The sequence below is a fragment of the Hyla sarda genome, chromosome 1 (genome assembly GCF_029499605.1).
Source record: "Hyla sarda isolate aHylSar1 chromosome 1, aHylSar1.hap1, whole genome shotgun sequence".
Lineage (NCBI taxonomy): Eukaryota > Metazoa > Chordata > Amphibia > Anura > Hylidae > Hyla > Hyla sarda.
In genome coordinates, this window is record NC_079189.1 from 371,117,785 (window position 1) to 371,143,002 (window position 25,218).

A 25,218-nucleotide genomic window follows, 5' to 3' on the forward strand; every position below is an offset into this window, starting at 1 on the left:
TAAGGTAATAATTATGTTGCCTTATTTTTCTCCTCAGTCTGTTACTGACATAAGCTTAGGACTCAAGGCTACAGATGTTCAGACCTGACTACCGTGTAGCATTTTCTGACTACATAATCAGGTGTTGGTCATTTGCTTTAGTGGAATTTGCGTTAAAGAAGTGTTCTCAGGGTAAAAAAAAATTATATATGGCCTGGGGACCTTTAAATATAAAATATAAGTGATACTCACCTCTCCCAATCCTCAGAGCTACTGATTACTGCTCGTCACACTTTCTTTATTGCTACTGTGATGTATCATGTATTTATCCCTGGACAATCCTTAAATCTGTGTAAAAGAAAGCAGGTGATCAACATCTTCTCACATACCAAAAAAGTATCGTCTGGCACATCATTTGACCAAAATAAATATTCACTGTATTAGGAAATAGGTTTACCTCTTTTCCTTCTGGCTCAACATTGCTGACTAAAACATGCTGTTATTTTTGACAGGATATTGCCTTTAGTAATAGTAGCATATTGTATAGTAATGCTTCATAAGCCCTCATATTTAAGAGTCAACAGGTTGTTCAGAGATGCCTGTGTTTGGGTTAGCATGGAGCAGCATCATACACTATTGGCAAGGTGTGTTTTTGATGTTTGGGGATTCTTGATTTTCAATCATCATTATTACATTTTATGTTTTAATGTAAGTGACCCCCCCCCCCCCTTGAGTCATATGTTCAAGAAATAGAAAATACTGCAGCACCAATGAAAAAGAAAGCTACATAGAGCTTTATTTCTCACCTATTTCTAGGAAGTATTGGAGCCTTAGAGGCCAAGGCCTAACACTGTGAGAACTGAAGTACACTTGGTTGGATCTACATTAGACTTCTGTATAGGTGCCTCCGCATTTTCCTTTGTTGGTCTGTTGCTTGTTTACCAGTTGTCCTTCCTTATGGTATGAACCACTGCATACTAGGAACATCCTACCAGAACTGATATTTTAGAGATGATCTGACCCAATTGTCCAAACATCACAGTTTGCCTCTTGTCAAAGTCACTCAGATCCTTATACTTGCCAATGTTTCCTGCTTCGAGCATATCAATTTCAAGAACTGACTGTTCATTTGCTGCCTGATATATCTCATCACTTGATGTGTTATTGTCACCTCACTGGTTAGTGGTTTTTTATGTATTGTTTATTGGTGTCTGTACTTGGCCACTTGTGTCATTTTGATACATTTGCTGCAGATTTTGCCATTTGAAATGTTTCCATTGTCTTATTAATGCCTGGTAGTTTGCTATAACAAAATTTGGCCTTTTGGCTCCCCCTTATTCTGCTTTTCTTCCTTTCCTCATATATTACAGAATATTCCAATGGTGAAGACAGACTTGGGAAGAGTAGATTCGGAGTAGAAGACCATTGTTTAAAAAAAAAAAATATATATATATATATATATATATTAAAATAAGAAAAGTAATTATTTTTTCTGTTACTGCCTATGAAGACATTTGCATAGCTTAGTTGATTGTTATTTATTATTATAATTTTTTTTATGGAATTCAAACAAGTGGTCTTTTTGACCTATTAAATTCTTAACCATGTGATGTTCATCAGCTTACCCAAAATTACCCCAAAATTAGGAGTGTGGCATACACAGAATAAAGACAGGCCCTCATAGTAGATACCCCTTGCTTTTCTTCTAAAGGAGAACAAAAAAATGCATAGTAATCTTTGAGCTTGTTCTGCAGATGTTGTGAGGCCTGTAAACACTGAATGTCCTGTGCACTTTGACACTACACATGGACTCGAGAAAGGTGCATAACATGATTTAGCCATCCCATTCCCTTTTTATTTGGCCCCTTTTAAAACTGCTAGGGCCAGGACTGTATTTACCATGAGGTGAGATGAGTATCTCACCTCAGGCAGCAGATTGCAGAGTCCCTGAGGGGCAGCATGTTTTATTGAGTGACCTTAACTCATACTGTCTAGCATCTTCTGCTACGCAATCTCTCATGCTATACTATTGGCTCAGTTGACCACATGACCTACAAATGATGGCTTGACACAGATATGGAATGAAAAGCAGTCAGGACTGAAACTATTGTCTACACTTGGCTGGTACTGTTATATGCAGCATATTTTCTACATACAAACCTTTCTACTTATGATTTTCAATGGTGACAGGAGTGGGGAAAGGCCATTGGAGTTTTCACTTCGAGTAGCAGAAAAGCTAGAATCTGCCCCGGGTTGGGCTGTCATTATGGTATCTAGACCTATGAATAGAAATAAGTGGCCATTTAGGACAGAAATCTAATGACTGGCCAAAAAACAGGATATGTCTATTTGTTCAGGTTTTCAACACAGAGTTGTATGAATAGTAGAGAAATCCATTATTAAAGTCTATCAAAGAGTTAACTCCTATTGAGATATTAAAACATCAGCTTTTGCTTTTGGTGTTTTTCTCTTTCATTCATTTTCAGAACTCAGTATCCTGTTTAGATAATCTCCTCTGTTTTATGTACATAAGGAGATTTCAACAGCTGGCTTCAGATAAATAGCTGAGCATTAACAATTCACAAATCATTGATGTATTGCTTTTTGTTTGCTGTAAGCTAAAGATGATATAAATGAATGCAATTCTAGACCCATGAAAAGATCAAATGTATATATTGTATTTGCATCACAAGCCATAATGGGATTTCTGTAAAACCAAGCTCTGATGCATATGAATGTTGTCGTACCTCTTTAGTTTACCTTTAAAAATGGCAAAAACATATCAAATCTAGGCCTGTATGATAAATGATACTCTATGAAAGGTGATATATTGTGTATTTTGGATAATTGTTTAGAAAAAAAAATTACTTCATCTGTAATTCCTGTTGCATACTTCTTTTCTAGGGGAGAAGAGGTTATGGTTCCATTTTTGTCTGGGCATCTGGCAATGGTGGCAGAAGTCGAGATCACTGCTCGTGTGATGGCTATACCAATAGTATCTATACAATCTCGATCAGCAGTACAACAGAGAGTGGCAAGAAGCCATGGTATCTAGAAGAGTGTGCCTCAACCCTGGCTACAACATACAGCAGCGGTGAATCCTACGACAGAAAAGTGGTATGTCATTTACACAGTCTTACATGGGCAGATTTAACCAGTCACATTCTTGTTAGGGACCACACACTTTCATAAGGCCTTCAATTGTGTTCATTAAAGGTTCAGTAAACTACCTTATATGTCGCACTGACATATCTCAAGTTCAGATCAGTTAGGGTCTCAGTGCTGAAATCATACATCTCTTTACAGTTTCTTAATTCACCCTCCAGTTTTCGAGATATTCAGGGTATGAGCCAGGTGAATGTGAACTTAAAGAGGTATTCCAGGAAAAAACTTTTTTTATATATCAACTTGCTCCAGAAAGTTAAACAGATTTGTAAATTACTTCTATTAAAAAATCTTACACCTTCCAATAATTATCAGTTGCTGAAGTTGAGTTGTTCTTTTCTGTCTGGCAACAGTGCTCTCTGCTGACATTTCTGCTTGTCTCGGGAACTGCACAGAGTAGAATAGGTTTACTATAGGGATTTGCTTCTACTCTGGACAGTTCCCGAGACAGGTGTAATCAGAGAGCACTTAGACAGAAAAGAACAACTCAACTTCAGCAGATCATATGTACTGAAAGGATTAAGATTTTTTAATAGAAGTAATTTACAAATATGTTTAACTCTCTGGAGCCAATTGATATATATATAAAAAAAAAAGTTTTTTCCTGGATAACCCCTTTAATTTTAGTAATAGAAGTTTCTACAGTCCGGATGTGTGTATTGGCATAACAGCCACTCAATGTACAACATTCACACCCCCTTCCTGTATAACCCCGCCCATCATCTGATGTCACTTCCATTATGCCAGGCAGTGGTGATCATGATGATGGATGGAATTAACCCTTTAGATCACAGGGTCAAAATTTAAAAGGTAAAATTCCTGGTGACAGTGGAATTAGGGGGTGTTAATCAGTAGTGCTAATTAACACTGATCAATGCTATTCTATGACGTAGCATAGAACTTTGTATGCAATAAAAATATATGTGTATAACCCCTCCTAATAAAAGTTTAAATTGCCCCCTTTTTCCCATTTTTAAGTTAAAAAAATATAAATAAAAATAAACAGATGTGGTATCACTGCATGTGGAAATGCCTAAACTGTTAAATTATAATGCTAGTGAAAACCACACGGTGAATGAGGTAAACAAAAAAAATACCAAAATCCAGAATTGCTTATTTTTGGTCACTTCAATACCAGAAAAAACTGAATAAAAAGCAATCAAAAAGGCCCATCATAACAATGTTACCGATAAAAACTACAGATCATGGCACAAAAAATTTATACAATACTACATATATATATATATATATATATATATATATATATATATTATTAGTAAAATAATTGTTATAGGAGTCAGAAGAGTTCAATTTGAGCATACTTATTTTCTTAAGTACTCAAGTTATAATTTTTTTAAAGTAGTAAAATATCACAAAATCTATATTAGTTGGGTATCATTGTAATCCTACGGATCTACAAAATAAAAATATGTCATTTTACAACACAAATAGAGAAACATAGCCGCACATCCACAGTTTGTATTTTGATCTAATTGCTTCTCAGCATAATTTAAAAAACTAACAGGTTGTTAGTATACATTTAGATCAAAAAGTACATGCCCACTCGCCACGTCAAGGCAACCTTGTCAGAGTGGGTCCCTAACCTAACACTTGCATAGTGCAGGGCGGCGACCACTGCCTCCGACACACCATGCCCTCAAGGGGAACAACCCAGTGGCCACTGCTGCCCGACCAAATCCCTAGCTTTGGGTCACACCACAGACATAGCATCACAGAAACAATGGCGGCCACAGCGAACCACACCAGTGTGAACACTTACCATGTGCTCCCTACCAGATGGCTGGGAGAATGTAAGGAGGAAACCCTTATGCAGTCTCCTGCGAATTAAAAACGCCTGGGCTGAATGGGTGGAGTGGAGTGCTATCCATGGAAGAAGGGAGAGACTACAAATGTACAACAAAAATAGAGAAACATAGCCGCACATCCACCGTAAAGTTCACTGCGTAAACACCAAAAGTTGAAAAATCTTTTTTAGTAAAATTTCGCCCAAGAAAAAGTAAACATTTTCCCACATAAAACAAGCCCAAATATGGCCTGAAGGGGAAAAACTGAGTTATGAATTTAAAAGGCAAGGAGAAAACACAGTAACAAAACTGAAATTTGCCTGGTAATTAACGCCAAAACAACCCTTCATCATTAAAGGGTTAAAGTGCACCTGTCACTTTACTTACCCTATAAAACTGCCCACACAGTATAGCAGTGGTTAGTGTCCCTATAACAAATGCCACCTTTGTTATGTAATTAGGTGGCTTTAATCAACAACAAAAGGTGTGGATTCTGGGGCGTAAAGCCTCTCTCTCCTTATGTCACACCCGCTAGCACATGTAAAAACCTTGCACACCACCAGTATTTCGTTTTATGCCTCATTAGATATACAGGAACGCATAGTGTGGAATACTTGTATATAAGTATATTTTATTGCATCCATCGCTACCCATAGGCCCACTTTGATATATGAGCCAACACACTACACTACTATCTGTTCCTCTGCATGATGTATTTATACATGTTTTATATTCTCTACACTATGTTAATAGCACCGTCGCAAATGATGTATATCCAAGCAGCCTATATACACCTAGGTGGATCACTGTAAAACCACCTAAAAAAACATACTCCAAAAATACAATATGTGTATTGGTGCTAGGCTAGGGAGAAGCTCCCTAGCACCAATACACATATTGCATGTTTTATATTCTGATGCATAAAGATGTATTTTTTAATGGAATACATTTTGTTCGGTTGGGTTCCCTAATGTAGGTGTTGGTTCATTTGGTATGTGTTACGCCTAGCGCTCCGGGCCCCCGCTCCTCCCCGGAGCGCTCACGGCGTCTTTCTCCCTGCAGCTCCCCGGTCAGTCCCGCTGACCGGGAGCGCTGCTCTGTCATGGCCGTTGGGGATGCGATTCGCACAGCGGGACGCGCCCGCTCGCGAATCGCATCCCAGGTCACTTACCCGTTCCCGTCCCCTGCTGTCATGTGCTGGCGCGCGCGGCTCCGCTCTCTAGGGCGCGCGCGCGCCAGCTCCCTGAGACTTAAAGGGCCAGTGCACCAATGATTGGTGCCTGGCCCAATTAGCTTAATTGGCTCCCACCTGGTCCCCGACTATATCTAACCTCCTCCCATGCACTTCCTTGCCGGATCTTGTTGCCCTTGTGCCTAGTGAAAGCGTTTTGTGTGTTTAATAACCTGTGTACCAGAACTTCTGCTATCTCCCCTGACTACGAACCTTGCCGCCTGCCCCCGACCTTCTGCTACGTCCGACTTTGCTTCTGCCTACTCCCTTGTACCTCGCCTATCTTCAGCAGCCAGAGAGGTGAGCCGTTGCTAGTGGATACGACCTGGTCACTACCGCCGCAGCAAGACCATCCCGCTTTGCGGCGGGCTCTGGTGAAAACCAGTAGTGTCTTAGAACCGGTCCACTAGCACGGTCCTCGCTATCCCTCTCTGGCACAGAGGATCCACCTCCTGCCAGCCGGCATCGTGACAGTAGATCCGGCCATGGATCCCGCTGAAGTTCCTCTGCCAGTTGTCGCTGACCTCCCTACGCTGGTCGCCCAGCAAGCTCGTCAGATCGCCCAGCAGTCGCAACAGATAGCGCAACAAGATCACCAGCTGTCGTACTTGACCACCATGACACAGCAACTCCAGTCACAACTACAGCAAGTACAGTCGCAGCTACAGCAGCAACAACCATCTCCTCCGCCAGCTCCTGCACCCCTTCCGCGGCGAGTGGCCGCTCCTAGCCTCCGCCTGTCCTTGCCGGACAAATTTAATGGGGACTCTAAGTTTTGCCGTGGCTTTCTTTCGCAATGTTCCCTGCACTTGGAGATGATGTCGGACCAGTTTCCTACTGAAAGGTCTAAGGTGGCTTTCGTAGTCAGCCTTCTGTCTGGAAAAGCCCTGTCATGGGCCACACCGCTCTGGGACCGCAATGACCCCGTCACTGCCTCTGTACACTCCTTCTTCTCGGAAATTCGAAGTGTCTTTGAGGAACCTGCCCGAGCCTCTTCTGCTGAGACTGCCCTGCTGAACCTGGTCCAGGGTAATTCCTCCGTTGGCGAGTACGCCATACAATTCCGTACTCTTGCTTCTGAACTATCCTGGAATAATGAGGCTCTCTGCGCGACCTTTAAAAAAGGCCTATCCAGCAACATTAAAGATGTTCTGGCCGCACGAGAGACTCCTGCTAACCTGCATGAACTCATTCATCTAGCCACTCGCATTGACATGCGTTTTTCTGAGAGGCATCAAGAGCTCCGCCAGGAAAAAGACTTAGATCTCTGGACACCTCTCCCACAGTCTCCACTGCAATCTGCGCCTAGGCCTCCCGCCGAGGAGGCCATGCAAGTGGATCGGTCTCGCCTGACCCTGGAAGAGAGGAATCGCCGTAAGGAAGAGAATCTTTGTCTGTACTGTGCCAGTACTGAACATTTTTTGGTGGATTGCCCAATCCGTCCTCCACGTCTGGAAAACGCTCGCTCGCACCCAGCTCTCGTGGGTGTGGCGTCTCTTGATGCCAAGTCGGCTTCTCCACGTCTCACGGTGCCTGTTCGGATTTCTACTTCAGCCAGCTCTCCCCTCTCAGCCGTGGCCTGCCTGGACTCTGGAGCTTCTGGGAATTTTATTCGGGAGTCCTTTGTGAATAAATTCCGCATTCCGGTGACCCGTCTTGTCAAGCCACTCCACATTTCCGCGGTCAACGGAGCCAGGTTGGATTGCACCGTGCGTTACCGCACGGAGCCCCTCCTAATGTGCATCGGACCTCATCACGAGGAAATTGTATTTTTTGTCCTTCCTAATTGCACTTCTGAAGTTCTCCTTGGACTACCCTGGCTTCAACACCATTCCCCAACCCTGGATTGGTCCACTGGGGAGATCAAGAGTTGGGGTCCCTCTTGTTCCAAGGACTGCCTTCAACCGGTTCCCAGTACTCCCTGCCGTGACCCTGTGGTTCCTCCTGTATCCGGTCCCCCTAAGGTCATTAAGGACTCTGCCTGCCACAGGAAATGCCCCTCCCCCCCTCCCAGTCCCATCAGGCAAGCCTCTGTGTCCCCTCATGGCCCTCGTCCTGGTGTCACACTGCCCCGTGCCAGGTCTCGCCCTCTGCCCTCTCTCCCCATTCCTACTCCTGCGGTTCTGCCTGCCGTTGAGGAATCCCTCCATCCTTTCCCGGTGTCCTCATCCCAGGGGAGGCAGTTACCGGACAAAGAGAAGGGGAGACCTAAGGGGGGGGGTACTGTTACGCCTAGCGCTCCGGGCCCCCGCTCCTCCCCGGAGCGCTCACGGCGTCTTTCTCCCTGCAGCTCCCCGGTCAGTCCCGCTGACCGGGAGCGCTGCTCTGTCATGGCCGTTGGGGATGCGATTCGCACAGCGGGACGCGCCCGCTCGCGAATCGCATCCCAGGTCACTTACCCGTTCCCGTCCCCTGCTGTCATGTGCTGGCGCGCGCGGCTCCGCTCTCTAGGGCGCGCGCGCGCCAGCTCCCTGAGACTTAAAGGGCCAGTGCACCAATGATTGGTGCCTGGCCCAATTAGCTTAATTGGCTCCCACCTGGTCCCTGACTATATCTAACCTCCTCCCATGCACTTCCTTGCCGGATCTTGTTGCCCTTGTGCCTAGTGAAAGCGTTTTGTGTGTTTAATAACCTGTGTACCAGAACTTCTGCTATCTCCCCTGACTACGAACCTTGCCGCCTGCCCCCGACCTTCTGCTACGTCCGACTTTGCTTCTGCCTACTCCCTTGTACCTCGCCTATCTTCAGCAGCCAGAGAGGTGAGCCGTTGCTAGTGGATACGACCTGGTCACTACCGCCGCAGCAAGACCATCCCGCTTTGCGGCGGGCTCTGGTGAAAACCAGTAGTGTCTTAGAACCGGTCCACTAGCACGGTCCTCGCTATCCCTCTCTGGCACAGAGGATCCACCTCCTGCCAGCCGGCATCGTGACAGTATGTATGTATGTATTTACTATTATAAATTTTGAAAAATATCCCCAGTATTGGTGATCAGTGTTAGATTGTTAGGAGTCCCATTGCTGGGACTCGCACTGATCACTAGTAAGTGCATTTCTGTTACCCCTTAGACCTCAGTGCCTCAGGCAGTATGTGCGTTGCAGCTGCATACAATTCTAGAGTTATCCATAAGTTATAACAAACACTTTCACTGTTGTAGATACCAGCACAAGTGATAAATGTTCATTGTGGGAAAACTCCGGAAAACCAACACTCAGTGAGTTTATTAAAGCAAACAGTCTGGAGCTTCTCTGTGACTAAGTGGAAGACACCAAGCATTTCTTGTGCAGAAACAAACCCAGCGTGTGATGTAAATGGGGCTTAACAAAAATCTCAGTGTTTCTAAAGTCATGTTTATATGATGACATGTAACATATCCCAGTAGGGGTCCTCGCATGTGGCCTGTTTATATTTTTCTAGAGGCGAGCTTAAAGAATCACTTGAGTATATACGTTGGATTTGTCCATTTGAAGTGAAAGTAAATATGAATGTTTGACAAGACATAATGCATATTACTTCCCGCGCACATGCTGGCTTCCTAATACCGGCAATCCTTCCTAACACGTTGTGATTAATGAGCCTGTCCCAGCGTGGTATTGAATTTGGAACATCATGTCAGCTATTGAAGATTTCCTGCCTGTTGGTGGTCTTATGCCCTTCTTATTTCCTTCTTAAGATAGATGGAAGACCTCTGTGAAAGTGAATGCTTTATAGCTGAAAGCCTTGTTTTAGATCTCTCTGGTAATTATGCTTAAACACCCCAACTCCTGTCAACAGCTTCCCTTTGAAAGGGTCCTGATGGATTTCCCAGTCAGAGAGCATTCTCTAGGTATTATCCACTTGCTCTCCAGTAGCCAAGAAAGAAAAAGTAGAAATCAAACAGCAGATGTTTAACGGGTATACGCCAAAGTCTAATACATGGTTAGTTCTAATAGTCTGGAAGAGGGATTCTCCCAATTCCCTACATCAAGTCTTTTCAATATTTATGTGAGAAGGAAGCAGAGTAGAGTTATTTTTTTCTTGATGTTTCAGTGATCGGTTAAAAAGATGTTTATTATTATATTTATTCCTGGGTTTTATAGTGCCAACAGATTCCTGAGAGCTGTACAGAGATTGTCATCCCTCACATTAAATATTTGTTTGTTTTTTCTGATAGCAAATGCCATTAAATTGCATCAGTTGGACTCTATTTTGCTTGAATAGCTTGACTTGATATTCTGTTATTTTTGCCATTTATGTCACTGGAGCAATGCATCTAAAGCTGAAGCCTCCACTATTTTGTTTAACATAAGATCTCTTTGAAATGCAGGGGCAATACTAGTGAGATTGTGTTGTGGTTATTCAAAGTTTTTTTTTTAATTGAAGATCAATCTGCAAAAGAGGCAACTAATATTTGATCAGGGTTGTCTGACACCCTGCATCCCAACCATACAGCTGCCATAGCTACACTGGCCACACATACAGATAATAAAGCTAGAAGTAGACAGCTCCATATATTGTGTAGTGGCCATTTTGGTTTACCCTTCACTTCAGTGGGAGCTGAGCTGCAGTGACCCAGCATATACAGTACACAATGTATGGAGGTGTCTCCTTCCAGTTCTGTTCAGTGTATTTGTGAATGCCACTGATCTGGCAACTGGCTGATCAGTGGAGGTGCTATTAAAAAATCTTAATCCTTCTAGTACTTATTAGCTGCTGAATACTACAGAGGAAATTATTTTCTTTTTGGAACACAGAGCTCTCTACTGAGCTCTCTACTGAAATGAACAGAGATGTCAGCAGAGAGCACTGTGGTCATGATGTCAGCATAGAGCTCTGTGTTCCAAAAAGAAAAGAATTTCCTCTGTAGTATTCAGCAGCTAATAAGTACTAGAAGGATTAAGATTTTTTAATAGAAGTAATTTACAAATCTGTTTAACTTTCTGGCACCAGTTGATTAAAAAAAAAAAAAAAAGTTTTCCACCAGAGTACCCCTTTAAGCACTACATGTAGATATCTGCTTATCAGAATGTAGTGAGTTATTGCAGTGGGGAAACAAATGGTTTTTGGAGGCGCTGCGCAGATTGTAGAGCAACGAGGCAAGACACGAGCAGCACAGGACAACAAATTATTTTATTTTTGTAATAGGGACAACGCAACATTCACCAGTGTCTTCCTCAGGTCCACTAAAAATTCCAAGAAACAAATTGTGCTGCGTGTTGGGGTTCTGGTCCGGACATCCTGACTGGACCAGCACCCAAGCACGCAGCACAATCTCTTCCTGGGAATTGTTAGTGGACCCGAGGAAGGCATTGATGAATGCTGAAACGCGTTGTCCCTATTACAAAAATAAAATCATTCATTGTCCTGTGCTGCTCGTTTCTTGCCTCGTTGCTCTACAAACTGCGCAGCAAATCCAAAAACCATTTTTTCCCCAGTGCAATAACCCACTACGTTCTAACATCGGCCTCCAATCGGGGAGCCCGATACCGGTCGGAGTGCAGCAGCCAGTACCTACAACTGTCTCTGCCATCACCCTTGCTGCACTCTATGGTGCAGCCACAATTACAAAGGTCGGTATATCACTTTGATGTGGTGGAGCGTGCACACCAGTGGATATACCTCTATAGGGTGCGCCCCCTTTTTTGTTTTTTATCTCTCCTTTCATGCTTATCAGAATGTGTGGTGCAATCCAGGCACAACACTGTGTGGAGTATCAGATTACATCAAGTGTCCACCCACAGCCATTCCTGCTCTTGAATCAGAAAAAAATACAAATTCCTGTATGGATTGTTTGTTTTATGTGAGGCTGACCAAACATACACACAGTTGGTGTATAAGCAAAGATTTTTCAAACAATATATTGTATTTCACGACAAAAAGTGCCTGACGAAGAGGTGTACTATCGATGTGAAACGTGTTACCTTGTTGGAAAATAAACTTAAATGAGAACTGTCAGATTCAAAAACTTTTCATATGTGGTACAACTTGGCAAAATATTACCTTTCTAATATACTTCATAAGAACATTTAATTTCCTTTTTTATAGAAATCATGGCTTATAAAAATCATGGCTTTGTCCTGTAAATGAGGGTGGGCTAGCACTCCTTTGTGTGTCTGAGCACAGAGGAGTAGTATCAGACAGGAGAGAGCACAGAGGAGTACTATCAGACAGGAGAGAGCACAGAGGAGTACTATCAGACAGGAGAGAGCACAGATGAGTACTATCAGACAGGAGAGAGCACAGAGGAGTACTATCAGACAGGACAGAGCACTGAGGAGTGCTATTAGACAGGAGAGAGCACAGAGGAGTCCTATCAGAAAAGAGAGAGCACAGAGGAGTACTGTCAGACAGGAGAGAGCACAGAGGAGTCCTGTGAGACAGGAGAGAGCACAGAGGAGTCCATATCAGACAGGAGAGAGCACAGAGGAGTAGTATCAGACAGGAGAAAGCACAGAGGAGTGCTATAATACAGGAGAGAACACAGAGGAGTATTATCAAACAGGAGAGAGCACAGGGGAGTATTATCAGACAGGAGAGAGAACAGAGGAGTACTATCAGACAGGAGAGAGCACAGAGGAGTACTATCAGACAGGAAAGAGCACAGAGGAGTATTATCAGACAGGAGAGAGCACAGAGAAGTACTATCAGACACGAGAGAGCACAGGGGAGTATTATCAGACAGCAGGGAGCACAGAGGAGTCCTATCAGACAGGAGATAGCACAGGGGATAATTATCAGGCAGGAGAGAGCACAGAGGAGTACTATCAGACAGGAGAGAGCACAGAGGAGTGCAAGCCCACCCCCACCTGTGCTTCAGTTTGGACAAAGCCATGATTTTATAAGAGTAAGTTCACACTAGATATGTAGGTGAATCTCCGCTCGCAGAGGCAGCCGGTGGTGGCGGAGATTCAGCTACATATCTGAATTTCCGCAGTGTGAATGGGTCTCGCGGAAGACACATTCACACTGATGCTAACGTTTACTGTGCGAAATTTCACTTGTCATGATTTCTATAAAAAGGAAATAATATTATTTATTAGGTTAATGTTTTGTCAAGATGTACAACATATAAAAAGTTTTTGTATCTGACAGTGCCCATTTAACTTTGCTTATACACTTACCATTTAGATGTTCAGTCAGCACCACTTGAAATTGGTTATCCACAGAAGAATGTGTTGAAATTGTGCTATGAGCCTTTAAGGTATAGTGGGCTGTGCATTCCACAGAGAATGTTGATTCAGTAGTGCAACATTTGCTAATCACCACCAAATAGTAATCAAGGCGGATTCCTGACTGTGAAAAAAGTTGTGGAAGGTGTCCTGCGGTAATCCTCTTCTTCACACTGTGTTCTAGGCTATCACATGGAGGTGCAGTGATTCCCTAAAGCTGACTGGCTTCAGACAGGGACTTAAAAAGCTCCTTGTCTTTCAATCACACCTGCCATGGCATGATCACAGGCAAACAACTGTAACTAGTTTTGGCCAGAAATCCACCCTGATGACTATTTAGTAATCATAAGATATGGAGCACAAATTAATCAAAGCTCTTTTTCTGTGGATTGCACCAACTGCCTGTTATACTGCAGACAGGGTAAGAAAGATTATTTAAAGGTCCGTAGCTCAGGGTCTACAGTACATTGAGTGGCTGGTATGCCAGTAAACACATCCTGACTGTAGTCACTTCCATTATTAAAATAAAATTCAGACACATCTGACCGATTCCATGAATTGTCAGACAAACTATAAACACTCATCTTAGAAACAGTGGGGAGTATCAAGAAAGTGTAAAAATATATGATCAGGGCACCCGAAGCCATTTAATAAAAGTAATCTAAATTGAATCTAAAATTAGTTAATAACTATTCTGTTATTTTTTTGTATCATTGTGACTTAATAATTTTTCCTCTACTCTATATAGAAAAGCATGTATCATTGATCAAAATAATTTCCTTTAACCTGTTCAGGACCCAAGACGTATGCATACATCTTTGGTACCTGGTACTTAAGGACCCAGGACATATGCATACGTCCTGAGTCATTCCGGTCTCCGCCGCTAGCCGGGCGGAGATTGGAACTGCATGCCTGCTGAAATCGTTCAGCAGGCATGCCGTGCAAATGCCGAGGGGGGTCCCGGGACCCCCACATGTCGGCGATCGGCGCAGATCGCAAGCGAATTCACGCCAGCGATCTGCGCCGATTCCGGTCATTCGGGTTAATTGTGACCCGATGACCCGGTAATAAAAGGTGATCGGCGGTGTACGATACACCGCCAATCACCTGCCGTTGCTGGGGAGAGGTGACAATACTGTCACCTCCCAAACAACGCTGCTATTGGCTGGCGATCGTCCAGCCAATAGCAGTGCGGCAGAGGAGGGGTTAACGGCTCCTTCTCCCAGCTCTGTGCGCTTACTGAGTTCAGTCAGAGGGCAGTGCGGGAAGATAAGGACCAGGATTTCCCCTCAGAGCATCGGACCCCCTAATAGGTCCCCAAGGGTCCGCTGTCACCTGATCCGTGTGACCCCGGGCCCTATTAGGGGTTCAGGGTGCTGGGAGTGCCACCCATCTTTTTTTTTGGGCCGCAGCTGTTTTTTTTTTCCTGTAAGTTTACACCAAGCACCACACACCACACACTTCCCTGCCCGCCCCCCTGCACACACACCCTCCCTACCACCCCGCCACCGTAGAAAAAAGGCGATGGCCCGCCGGGCATTTTCGGCAGCGGAGGCTTACGCTTTTTTAGCCTCCGACTCCGAATCTGCCAGTGAGGACGAGGAAGATCCTACTTTTTTGTGTTCTTCCTCCTCATCATCTAGCAGTGATGATGAGTCCCCTGTACGGCGGCGGAGACTCCGCCAGGCAAGGCCACGCACCCCCCATGAGAGTGACCCAGTGGCTGACACTAGTACGAGTGGCAATGCCGCTCGTAATAGGAGTCCGGCCCCCCAGACAAGTGCACCGGAGCCCCCTTCCGATGACGCTGTCTGGAGCCCCCCAGAGGGTTAACAGCCACGGGTTCCGGAGTTTGTTGGCGACTCCGGAATCCGGATTGACCATGCTGGCTTCACTGATCTAGACTTTTTAAAGTTTTTTTTCAGTGACAGCCTGGTCAATCACATGGTGGAGCAAACGAACTTGTATGCCCAGCAGTTCATTGCCCACCACCCCGATTTGTTTTTGGCCAGGTCCAATGAATGGCGCGCCATTGATGCAGCGAAAATGAGGACATTTTGGGGCCTCACGCTGCATATGAGCCTGGTCAAAAACCAAGTGCTCATCAGTACTGGAGCGGGGAGGTCCTCTATCAGACCCCGCTTTACAGTATGGCGATGACACGGAAGCGTTTCGAGGCGATTCGGAAATGCCTGCATTATGCAGATAATGCTGCATGTCCGCCCCGAGGTGATCCCACCCATGACCGGCTTTACAAAGTGAGGCCGGTCATCGATCACTTTGGAGGCCTACGTACCGCTCAGGGACCTCTCTGTAGATGAGTCTCTCATCAGTTTTAAGGGGAGACTCATCTTCCGCCAGTATATTCCCTCGAAGCGGGCGCGGTATGGCGTGAAGCTATATAAACTTTGTGAGAGTACCTCTGGGTACACTCTCAAGTTTAGAGTGTATGAGGGACGAGATTCCCGTATTGAACCCCCAGATTGTTCCCCCACTCTGGGTGTTAGCGGGAAAATCGTTTGGGACCTTGTGCACCCATTGCTGGATAAGGGTTACCACGTGTACGTGGACAACTTTTATACCAGCATCCCTCTCTTCACATCCCTTGCCGCCAGATCCACGTCCGCTTATGGGACCGTGCGGAGGAACCAGAGAGGCCTCCCTCTAAATTTGGTCCAGATGCCTATCCCCAAGGGTGAGTCCCGTGCCCTCATCCATGATAACCTGTGGATAAGGATAAGAGGGATGTCCTTATACTCACCACTATTCATGGGAACGGCAGCACCCCTGTCCCTGTGCGAGGTACCGTGGCACCGGTCCTCAAGCACGATTGTATTCTGGACTACAATCGGTATATGGGGGGAGTTGGTCTCTCAGATCAAGTCCTCAAGCCATATAACGTCATGCGGAAAACATGGGCATGGTACAAAAAAGTTGCGGTCTACATGGTACAGGTTGCCATGTACAACACTTTTGTACTATCCCAGTACGCTGGCAACACAAGGACATTCCTCCAGTAACAAGAAGAAGTCCTAAGGTTCCTGATCTTTGCTGACCGGGAAAGATCAGGCCGGACTTCCCAAGGGTCTGGAGTTATAGGCGCCAGGATCGTCCCAGGCCAACACTTTCCAGGTGTGATTCCCCCCCCCCCCCCCCACTGGAAAGAAGGGACGGACCCAGAAAAAATGCAGAGTGTGTTTCAGGAGGGGGATTCGGAAGGACACCACATATCAATGTGACACTTGCCCAGATAATCCGGGCCTCTGCACAGGCTGCTTCAGGGAGTATCACACTTCCATGGAGCCCTAAATTTTTCCCTTTTTATGTAAAGTTTCCATAATTTGACCATTGTACCAAGTCCAGAGTACATTCAAAATTTTTAACCCCATAAATCTCTAAATTGCCCCAAAAACCTAAAAAAAAAAAAAAACCTGATAAGACCTCTGGGGGTGTTTTTTTTTTTTCAAAAATGGGTCATAGGTCACTATCATCGAGGACTTTTTTATGTTGCCTCAAATGTGCAACGCTCTCTCTCCACCTGAGCGGGTGCGCATTTGAGGCAACAGGTTAGGGACGGCCACACACATCACATTCCCAGAATGATGATTCAGAGCATAGGGTTTGGGGCGGGCATATTACAGGCCTCTGTACCCCACCTGTATACCCCAGTTACGGCCCGTTGTCCCCCATAGTGTTCCCCTATTTTAGGGCTCAGTGCTCCCCCATTAACGCTCCTTGAGGGGGGGGTCCCAGATCCTGGCTCCATATGAAGCTCAAGGCCCCTGACTGCCCTCCCACTCCAGCAAGACCTGCTATGCATCCGCCGAGCCGAGCCATTATCATCCAAAATTAAGGTATGTCCTTACTCCAAAGAAATGTATTTACAAATTGTGGGGGGTCTTTTCTGCTATTAACCCTTGTAAAAATGTAAAATTTTTGGGAAAACTCACATTTTAGTGAAAAAAAAACATTTTTTTTTTTTACATATGCAAAAGTCGTGAAACCCCTGTGGAGTATTAAGGCTTACTTTACCCCTTGTTACGTACCTCAAGGGGTATAGTTTCCAAAATGGTATGCCATGTGGTTTTTTTTTTTTCTGCTGTCCTGGCACCATAGGGGCTTCCTAAATGCGACATGTCCCCCCCATTTCAGCAAAGTTTGCAAATGTGACTCCTTCTCTTCTGAGCATTGTAGCGCCCCTGCAGTACACTTCAGGTCCACTTATGGGGTACTTCCATACTCAGAAGAGATGGGGTTACAAATTTTGGTGGGTATTTTCTGCTATTAACCCTTGCAAAAATGTGAAATTTGGGGGGAAACACACATTTTAATGAATTTTTTTTTTTAAATTAAATACGCAAAAGTCGGGAAACCCCTGTGGGGTATTAAGGCTCACTTTATTCCTTGTTACGTTCCTCAAGGGGTCTAGTTTCCAAAATGGTATGCCATGTGTTTTTTTTTGCTGTTCTGGCACCATAGGGGCTTCCTAAATGCGACATGCCCCCCGAGCTAAATTTGCTCTCAAAAAGCCAAATATGACTCCTTCTCTTCTGAGCATTGTAGTTCGCCCGTAGTGCACTTCAGATCAACTTATGGGGTACCTCCATACTCAGAAGAGATGGGGTTACAAATTTTGGGGGGTATTTTCTGCTATTAACCCTTGCTAAAAATTTGAAATTTGGGGGGAAACACAAATTTTAGTGAAATTTTTTTTTAAGGCTCACTTAATTCCTTGTTACGTTCCCCAAGGGGTCTAGTTTCCAAAATGGTATGCCATGTGTTTTTTTTTTTTTTGCTGTTCTGGCACCATAGGGGCTTCCTAAATGCAACATGCCCCCCAAAAACCATTTCAGAAAAACGTACTCTCCAAAATCCCCTTGTCGCTCCTTCACTTCTGAGCCCTCTACTGCGCCCGCCGAACACTTTACATAGACATATGAGGTATGTGCTTACTCAAGAGAAATTGGGCTACAAATATAAGTATATATTTTCTCCTTTTACCCCTTGTAAAAATTAAAAAATTGGGTCTACATGAACATGCGAGTGTAAAAAATGAAGATTGTGAATTTCCTCCTTCACTTTGCTGCTATTCCTGTGAAACACCTAAAGGGTTAAAATGCTGACTGAATGTCATTTTGAATACTTTGGGGGTGCAGTTTTTATAAGGGGTCATTTGTGGGTATTTCTAATATGAAGACCCTTCAAATCCACTTCAAACCTGAACTGGTCCCTGAAAAATAGTGAGTTTGAGTGAGTTTGAAAATTTTGTGAAAAATTGGAATATTGCTGCTGAACTTTGAAGCATATTGGAAATGTGAATAAAAAAACATTTTTTTTGGAATATCCATTTTCCTTACAAGCAGAGAGCTTCAAAGTTAGAAAAATGCTAAATTTTCAAATTTTTCATCAAATTTTGGGATTTTTCACCAAGAAAGGATGCAAGTTACCATAAAATTTTACCACTATGTTAAAGTAGAATTTGTCCCGAAAAAACTATCTCAGAATCAGAATGATAACTAAAAGCAGTGGAACATCTGACCACTGTCGCTGTTTAAAGCGACAGTGGTCAGATGTTCAAAAAATGGCCGGGTCCTAAGGTGTAAAATGGCTGGGTCCTTAAGGGGTTAAAGGAAAACTGTCAGCTTGCTCCCCCCGCACTAACCAGTGATTACTGGCTGGTAGTGCGGGGGACGCCGATCAATTTGATGCATACCATGCCCGGATCCACCATGCCGTTCACCTGTTATCTTCTTTCTTCTTATTATGCAAATTAGCTGCTAACTGGCAAGGGTGGGGTTACTGCCTTCATCTGGCACTGTGACGTAACCGCCGCCCGGCCCGCGGCACGACCCAGTTTATGAATTTTCAAGTTCTCCCTCATCATCTCCCTCTCCTCCCCGCTGATTTCAGGACTCCACAGCCCTGAAGCGGCTTCCGGGTGTAGACAGGAAGCCAGCACATGTGCAGTGGAGTCCTGAAATCAGCGTGGAGGAGAGGGAGATGATGAGGGAGAATATGAATATTCATAAGCTGGGTGGTGCTGCGGGCCAGGCGGCGGTTACGTCACAGTGCCAGATGAAGTCAGTGACCCCGCCTGTGCTAGTTAGCAGCTAATTTGCATATCAAGAACGGCGCAGCTGATCAGTGCCCCCCGCTCTACCGGCCAGTACTGCTGGTTAGTGCAGTGGGAGCAAGCTGACAGTTTTCCTTTCATTTCTTTGAGGTATTAATGTTTCATGAAACCAGATGTGCGTTGTGTGTATTTGCTATGAAATCCATAATATTAGCCAGAGAGTATTTAGATCATTTAGTATGTTAGAACATGTCTTTCATACTCTCCAGCCATGCTTCTTTGTTGAGATATTCAAGATTTTGCCATTACATGGTTGGTTTCAACTGACTAGGTTGGACAGTATTTGCATGGCTTGTTATTGTAGGTATGGCACTACTGTATTTCCCATGTAGAGGTAACCTAGATACATGTACATAAATGTTTCTTATCATCATCAGTTAGAAGGAAATATGCATCTCTGGAAGTAAAGCCATCGGATTTTCATTATTCTATGGATGATAGATGAATTTGGTAAAATGTTTTTATTTTAAATTTTTGACTAACTGGTTTGTTTGGAGGAGGAGACATATTGCTTTATACAGTGACATACAACTTTATACAGTGGAGACTTACTGTCTGCACATTGTGAACTGAATTTTGTAAGAGTAACCCCATGAGTGATGTAATGTGCAGTGTAGTGGATATTTGATCTGGAGTGATGGAATTAAGAGACAGTGTTAGTCTGGCTTTTCATTATGCTTGTACCTAGGGTTTATTGGGTTTATTTAAATAGGAAAATAAGTCTGAACTGATACATTGTGTGAAATTAAAGATATTTCCAACCATTTTTGCCACCATTTAAAAAAAAATGTTCAGTTTAAGAGATATAAACTTACGAATTCCCCCATATACCTGTATTGTTTTGATAACCTGTTACCCTTGGTTATGACCACCTTGTGGCATCCACTAAGGTGGTCAACCTGGAAGTATTGGCAATTTGTCTCAGATCAGATGCATGGAGGAGAAGAACAGTAGAGTGATCTAAGCTTAAAAAACATGCACATTTGTCTTCCTATACATTATGTGTTATGCACCTGATTTTACCAATTTGCTTAGTGGGAAAACCCCTTTAGAAGGTGTATACTTTGCAAGAAAGTAAAAGCCAGAAATGTTGGGAGAAGCAAATAAAAATTTTCACCGTTTGCCAGAATATTTGTGGATGTGACATGTGATCCTGTATGCACACACAACATGTAAACACCCCACATACATAGCCGTGCAGTCCAAAAACTGTTAACACAAAAGCATGTTAATAAATTCTACGAAAGAGGCTATGAAAACAAACTCTGCCCCCACATGACACCAGCTGGTGCTGCGACACTCTGCCATGTTTATCAAAAAGAAAAATACAATTATGTTCCAAATTAACTACGGAAGTGTTGTTATAAAAACAATAATATTGGATTTGTACTGTATGAAACTTTCTGTGATCTGAATACAGATGTTCTGGCAATGACAGGAAAGCTAAATGTACCAGAATAAAATGTTTAAAATAAACCATTTAATCCTCAAGAAGCCTATATAGTAATGTTTCAGAATTATTTACTGGATATGAATCAAGGATATTACACAAAGGAGGGGGATGGTTCCCTTGGCTTTTTATAACTGTGTTGTGTTATATATATAATATTTGATAAATTGCATAATAGGAAAGGAACTACATAGGTTATGACCTAAAATTAATATTAAAGGAAACTGTGCTTGGGGGAATCAGATAAAGAATGAGGCCATTCAATTGCCTTCCAAGGAATGACTTTAGGTGTACTCGGAGACACAGCCAGTATATACAATGAGTTGATACAGTATGTCATCAGAACACATTGTTTCCATTGCCATATGCTAGAAAAATCAACATAAATATTCTTCTCTGTCTCGTTAGTGTGTCACATGACACATTGGAGAATTCATATGGCTTCCAGGACTTGGAAGTAACTTGGCTACAAATATTATGACTACAAATAATAATAGTAAATCCAATTGTAATCTAGAGATCATCATCCATGACCTAAAAAGCTCCTCCTGGAGCCAAAACACACTAGCAGAATGCTAAGTAAAATATAGAGATGCAATAAATATGAATTCATTTTTTCAGCTTTAGGCCTTGTTCACATTGCCATTTTTTTTTATTATTCTGCTTTATCACAGGAGCAGAACAATGACAAAAATGTGGTGAGAGGCTTACTGTACATTGAACACAATGTCCTCCGATGGACCCATCATGGTGTCTGGAATTTTACCAGAAAAAATAATGAATGTTGTGCTGTTTTGTCTGGAATTTGCAGTAGAATTTGCTACGAAGAGTCCTAACAGGACCTCCAGTGTAACTGAATGTGTGGCAAAGCTTTGAACCAGAGAAACTATCCACTAAAGGGGTTATCTAGGAATAGAAAAACAGAGCTAATTCTACCAAAAACATGAGGTAATTTATGCAAAAAATAAACAAAGTAACATTATATTTCAGATCACCACAGATCTTCGGCAGCGTTGTACAGACAGTCACACTGGAACTTCAGCGTCAGCTCCTATGGCTGCTGGAATCATAGCCCTTGCACTAGAAGCAAAGTAAGTATATATTCTGCTCATTCTGGGGAGATAGTTACACAACCATCACAGTGTGTAGTAAATCTATAGTAGAAATGAAGAGATCCAAGCACTCGTAATATTTTTCAATCAATTTTACTTATCAATTGTAGTATTACAGCATATATATATATATATATATATATATATATATATATATATATATATAGTAAATTTAAGTAGCCATATTAGTCCAATGATGCAGATGCAAATCAAAAAATGTTGCAGTATCTTGTAATACCTTTTTTATTGGACTAACAGAATTTTGTAGAGACAAGCTTTCGGGATTCCTCCCTTTTTCAAGTCCAAAGTTCAAGATTTGCTTTGGACTTGAAAAAGGGAGGAATCCCGAAAGCTGGTCTCTACAAAATTCTGTTAGTCCAATAAAAAAGGTATTACAAGATACTGCAACATTTTTTGATTTGCATCTATATATATATATATATATATATATATATATATATAGATAGATATAGATATATGCTGTAATACTACAATTGATAAGTAAAATTCATTGAAAAATATTACGAGTGCCGGGATCTCTTCATTTCTACTATAACTACTTATCCACGAGCACCGGACTGTGCAGTGCCAACCAACTGCAATACTTTGAATACTTTGTAGTAAATCTTTAAGCTGGGAATATTCTAAAACAGTATTATACATAATAATTTACTAATATGTTGCCACATGGAGAGCAAAATAGTGATTTTCCTATATCATCTGGAGCGTGAATGTATATGTCAGTTCCAGCCATCTCTTTACACCACTATTGGGGATCTGAGAACATTGAATCTCTACTGTTTAAAGCGTTACTGTCATTAGTAAGAAAATAAATAAAAAAGGCTTAATGGGGTACTCCGGTGGAAAACATTTATTTTTTTTTTTTTTATCAACTGGTGCCAGAAAGTTAAACAGATTTGTAAATTACTTCTTTAAAAAAAATCAAGACAAAAAAAGAAATTAAAAAAGAAAACAATTTCGTCGGTAGCATACAGCTGCCAAAAAGGTACTGGAAGGGGATATATTTTGAAATAGAAGTAATTTACAAATCTGTTTAACTTTCTGGCACCAGATGATTAAGCAGAACTTCTCACCTCCCGGAGACAACCGGAGGTGAAAAGTTCAGCCCCCGAGATGCAGCAGTAGCTGCAAATATGTGAACGACAGGTATACCCGTCGCTCTGCGTGAACCCACTTCAGCAGCCGACGGGTATACCCGTCGTTCTGCGTTAAGGGGTTAAAACATTTTTTTTCCACTTGAGCACCCCTTTAAGTCAGTGTAGTAATGTGCCCTAAGACCTGTATGCATAATAATATGGGGGCATTTTCTCTGGAGCATGATCAGCTCCTCTCCTCCCCTGTCATGAGGTCTGCGTAAACATTTTTACATTTGCAAAACATACTGTCTAAATACATCCTCTATATAACTATAATGCAGCCATGCATGCTCTATATAACTGTAATGCAGCCATGCATGCTCTATATAACTGTAATGCAGCCATATGTAACTATATAGTGCAAGGACAAAAGACAAAACATAAATTTTTTCCCAAAAGATGTTTAAATTTTTACAGCTTTGTAAGCAAAGCTAATATACAGCTTTATAACCCTAAAGCTAAAGAGTACTGTGCATTGTACTCGAGTTTTAGCACCTGTACTCTCTACGAAACATCTCTTCTTTGGGACTTCAAAAAATCTTTTTATATAGTGGTAAAAAATAATAAAATTAGAACACATATTTTTGTTTTCAAATTCAAAATGATTGATAATCTGGCTCCAGTTCCATTACTGCCACATTACTGTGTTTATGCAATATGTAGAACACTTGTAGGAAGTATAACTATTGTAAGGTAGTATAACAAGCAGGGACTAAAATGACACCCCACAAACAGTGGGCATTCAGATCACAGAAAAGTGGGGGGAAAAAATGTGAATTTCCATTTGCAGCTTTTTAAACCCTTTACATTTTCACATCAAACTGGTAAAGGGAAAAGTAGAGCTTCCACGCAAAAGCTCTTACCACATACTTTTAGATATAGCATAGTATATAGATATACTTGTGTTTGCCTATAATGTTTGGTGTAGATTTGATGGTCCACCTATGATTAGCATCATCTATGTTGGTAGCAAGAACTAATAGGTTACAAAGTCTCTAAAATATATATATATATATATATATATATATATATATATATATTATAACCAGTTAAGGATGAGCACCACTAAAGGTAATGTGTCATTAGAAAATGACCTATGGGACTTCCGGTTCCGGCGCGGCCAATGTAGGAGGCTCGTGAGGTGAGCTCCCGCTCCCACCCTGCTGATACCCACTGCCTACCTGCTTCTTGCCGCTTCTCCGGTGCCCCAATGATCCCCAGTGCCTCCGCATACTCCCAGGCATGGACCAGTATGTTCAGCGCGGTGCCCGGCTTTTCTCCGCTCAGACACCATGCAGCCCCTGCAATATGGCCGCGGCTGAAAGAGCGCAGCCACCAGCAGTGCCAAGACTCCTGCCACTGCCACCAATGTCCTCCTCACAGCAGCTAATGGACATGGAGGTCCTCCTGTTGGGAGACCAGCTCCTTACAGGGGACACAGACACCGGGCCCAATAGCCTCCCAGAGCCTGCTAAGCCCTGCACCACCTGAGACTCTAGTGCACATTGATTATCAAAAACTGGCTGCAGAGGTGGCGCTCAGAATAACCCCTAATGTCCAGCTTTTAGTGGATGAGGTCCTCAAAGCAACATTGCAGAACCTACAGCGGCAAGTGAAGGGAAATACAGGGCGCTTCACAGAGGTGGAACAGAGGGTGTCACGTATTGAGGATGGAGATGTCCTTACTGAACGGCACCTTAAAGCTACAGAACTCGAACTGGCCAGAGTAAATGACAAGCTGGAGAACCTGGAAAATAGGTCCCGTCTCAACAATTCGCTCATTGTGGAAGTTAAGGAATCAGTCACCTTCCCTGACTAGCAGAGCTTTTGTGAACGGGACCTCCCTAAGACCCTGGGTCTCTCTCACCCTTTCCGGGTGGAACAGGCCCACAGGATTGGTCCACCTCCTCCTGCTTCCTCGCCAAATACACCTGCAGCCCTGCCCCACTTTAGCCCAGCCTTGCCCCTTGCCCTACATCAAAAACTGGCTGCAGAGGTGGCGCTCAGAATAACCCCTAATGTCCAGCTTTTAGTGGATGA

At 43.1% G+C, this 25,218-nt stretch overlaps 1 protein-coding gene across 4 annotated transcripts in view; it reads left to right on the forward strand.

The window, feature by feature from the left end:
• PCSK5 (proprotein convertase subtilisin/kexin type 5) overlaps positions 1 to 25,218 on the forward strand; it is a 459,846-nt gene that overhangs the window by 207,984 nt on the left and 226,644 nt on the right. For all 4 annotated transcript variants that reach the window (XM_056523317.1, XM_056523326.1, XM_056523339.1 and 1 more), the window contains exons 8-9: positions 2,884 to 3,096; positions 21,900 to 22,000. In XM_056523317.1, the coding sequence (XP_056379292.1) occupies positions 2,884 to 3,096; positions 21,900 to 22,000 (314 nt within the window). The remainder of the gene's footprint in view (positions 1 to 2,883; positions 3,097 to 21,899; positions 22,001 to 25,218) is intronic.